General features: G+C 51.4%; 1 protein-coding gene across 1 annotated transcript in view; it reads right to left on the minus strand.

The window, feature by feature from the left end:
* PRDM13 (PR/SET domain 13) overlaps positions 1–3082 on the minus strand; it is a 27666-nt gene extending 24584 nt beyond the window's left edge. Inside the window, exon 1 of the mRNA XM_042457183.1 lies at positions 2767–3082. Coding sequence (XP_042313117.1) covers positions 2767–2910 — 144 coding nt within the window. The 5' untranslated portion in view covers positions 2911–3082. The remainder of the gene's footprint in view (positions 1–2766) is intronic.
* Positions 3083–3334: the final 252 nt, after the last annotated feature.

The following is a 3334-nucleotide window of genomic DNA, read 5'->3' on the forward strand; positions in this document are numbered from 1 at the left end:
GGTTCGAAAGGACAGTCAGTTGAACCAGTGAGTCAAATATTATTGCCCTTAACCAGAGTTGTGGATGCGGTTGGTTTAGAACCCAAATAGCCCGACTTCATTATACAATTATTATTACTACTACTATAGTTTAAAAATTCTCCCTTCTAGTTCCTCCCCCACTTGGCGTCTCCGGGGTCTTGAGGGACAGTTAATTAACGAATAAAACAATCCCTCCGAAGAAAGTGGGGAGAGGAAGAAAGGGGGCAGAGGAGCTGGTTTTGGTGGGTCCCTCTGCCCCTAGGATCTGCTTGGTGATAGTGAAAAGAAGGAGAGCCAGAGAACAAGCGAGGGGCTCCCCCGTTCAATGATCTGGCAATAAAAAGACTCTGCAACAAAGGCAGCCTAACGGGGCCAGATGAGAAATAAATTCAAAGCGTTTAGAAGCGATTACAGGGCATTCAGAACCCCAGCGGAGCTTATTATGACAAACCTCTGCGATTTTTTCGGGGGGGGGGGGGGGAGGAGTGGAGGTCGCCTTCTGCTAAGCTCGTTAGAAGAGAGGTGCTGAAAGATGGCCAAATCCATCTCTCCCCAGCTTCCTTCGCCCCCATCCACCAGGGGGGAAAAAGCCAAAAAACCAATTTCCTCACTTTTTTGGTAGACCAAGGAGGCCATAAGAAATAGTCGTCGAGAAACGGGCTACTTGGTTTTCTGGCTCTAAATTCGTTTGGCCAATATTTAAGCCTGGACTGGAATCCGTATCAGTTTTGGTTTTTTAAGATAATTTTGAAGTGGGGGAAGAAGATAATTCTTAAAGGTTGAGGTTTCTGAGGCGGCTTTGCCCACTGGATCTTCTACGGAGTCCATACTTTTCAGTTGTCGAGTTTTTGCTGTTGTGTGCCTTCAAGGCGTTCCCGACTTATGGCGACCCTAAAATGAACCGATCCTGGGGTTTTCTTGGCAAGTTTCTTCAGAGGGGGTTTGTCATTGCCATCCTCTGAGGCTGAGAGAGTGTGACTTGTCCAAGGTCGCCCAGTGGGTTTACATGGCCGAGCAGGGATTTGAATCCAGAGTCCTAGTAGTCCAACACTCAAACCACTACGCCATGTTGGCTCTTTTGAGTTAGTCGGGTCCAATCTTTGGGCTCCTCAAAGGCACGTGAAAAACTCGCCCTTGGCTACCTGCTTCTCCAGACTGGCTTCTTACCCACCCTGAATATTTATTTTATTTTATTTTTGTTGGTATTTTCATGCCTCCTTTCTCCCAGAAATGGGCCCAAGGCAGCTGACAGATAAATTCTTTTAGAAGTTTACAATTAAAAAAAACTCGTTTAAAAGTTTAGAAATAAAAGAATTAGAATAATCTAAAAACGGTATCAATTCATTTAAAACATATAGAAGTTGAGAGGGAAAAAACCCTGTGACCCTGTAGCGGGTGTATGTTTTGTATCTGTCACCTTCAGGTATTTGAGAAAATGGCTTCTCTTCTAAGAAAGCTTAACCACCCGAAAACCATCCGGACTGAAAAGGGACCTGAGATTTTTGCAAACCATTTTCGGGAAACCTCTCCTTCAGGCCGTTTAGGTTTCGTGCTAGGCTTTCCTGCTGTGGTTTTGTTTTTCTTTTTCCTTGCCATGTAAGAGAGAAAAGGCTACAACAGATGGTCAACCCCCTCCTAAAGTAGATCCATTGAATCAGTGGGGCTTACATAAGTGTTGACTTACCAACTCTCCATTGATTCAAGGGGTCTCTTCACATTGGGACTGGAACCAGTGAGTTTGACCCAGTTCTTGTGGCCTGATCCTTCTCCTTCCAAAAACCATGCAAGCCAACAAAAAACCCAAACCCCAAAGGCCAAAAAAGCCAGTGACAAGAGGAACTGGTTAACTGCTTTCTTCCCGATCCTCACTCTCCTTTCAGTTGGAGACAGGAGTAGCAGGAGGAAACCATTAGTTTAGAAACTTGTTGGTAGCATTAAAAGATATAGCCGTGTTAGTCTGTGGAATCAGTAAGCAGAGAGATCTTGTAGCGTTTACAAAAGTCTACGAAAAGCTCAGGCTGCTAATTTCTTTCTTTCAGACAGTCTCAAGGGTGCTACAAGATCTCTCTCCGTTTGGAAACGTGTCTTATTCTTCCTCCGGCAGCCTTCCAGCGACCCAAAACCAGTAAGTAACTGGTGGGAATGCTGACCCGCTTGCTCACACTCCTCCCAATGCCACCCGACGAAATACATAGGATCTCCCCCCCCCCAAAAAAAAAACCCCCCCCCCACCCTTGCCATTACATGTCTCATGAAAAGGGGAAGGCAGCTTGCGGTTCTTGCTTCAGGTCCTTCCCGATTTATGGCGACCTTATTCTGGGGTTTTCTTCTTCAGAGTAGGACCGCTCTTGTAACTCTCTGAGGAAAGGTTGAGACAATGTGACTTTGCCCAAGGCCACCCAATGGGTTTCTTTGGCTGAGCTGGGATTTGAACCCTGGTCTCCAGAGTCCTAGTCCAACACTCAAACGATAAGCCACGCTGGTTCCCAAGAGGGATCAGGGAGGCAAAGGCATTTGGGGTGACCCCTTCCACCACAAAAAACCACCCTTCGTTCTCTGGCTAGGGGCAAGAAGGAACTTGGTGGCCAGGCATTTCATTTCCTCGCGTGGATCCGGCCCTCCACCTCTCTGTCCTCCCTCCCTGGGTCCCCTGGTTTTAGGCTCCCCCTCCCCAGACCTTCCTCCCCTTCTCTTCCCCTCCCCTCTCCATCTGTGCCTTCGGGGCCAGGTGCGGGAGAGCAATACCTTTTTCTTGGGTCCCGGCTCCCTCCGATCGGACAGGTACTTGCCCAGTTTGAAGGCGCCGGAGACGGGACCCAGGCGCAGGCCGGCCGGGATGCTGCTCTCCGCCGCCACGCCGGGGGCCCCGGGGCCACGCAGCCCCGACATCGCCCCCTCCGCCGAGACCCACCGGGGACAGTCCCCTCCGCCGGTCTGGGGGGCACAGGGGCCCACGGACAGACAGCCACAGCCACAGAGACAGAGAGAGATGGAGGGGAGCCACGCACAAGTGGGGAAACAGCAGCAGGAGCAGGAGGAAGAGGAGGAGGAGGGCCCAGCCTCGCCGGCCTTTTCTCCACCCGTCGAGTGACGCTGCTGGGGCTGCGCACCGCCTTTTCAATCGCCCCCCCCCCCCCCCCCCCCCCCCCCCCCTCCCTGAGAGATAGCTGGTGCTCCAGGGTCCCCGGTTGGGCTGGCACCAAGGCTGAGAGAGTGGCACTCTCCGAGCAGCTGCCCGGTGGCCTCCCAGGGGGATCACGGGGACTTCGCCCTCGCCCTCCCTCCCTGCCCCCCTCCCTCCCTCCCTTCTTCC

The sequence above is a fragment of the Sceloporus undulatus genome, chromosome 1, assembly GCF_019175285.1.
Source record: "Sceloporus undulatus isolate JIND9_A2432 ecotype Alabama chromosome 1, SceUnd_v1.1, whole genome shotgun sequence".
Taxonomy (NCBI): domain Eukaryota; kingdom Metazoa; phylum Chordata; class Lepidosauria; order Squamata; family Phrynosomatidae; genus Sceloporus; species Sceloporus undulatus.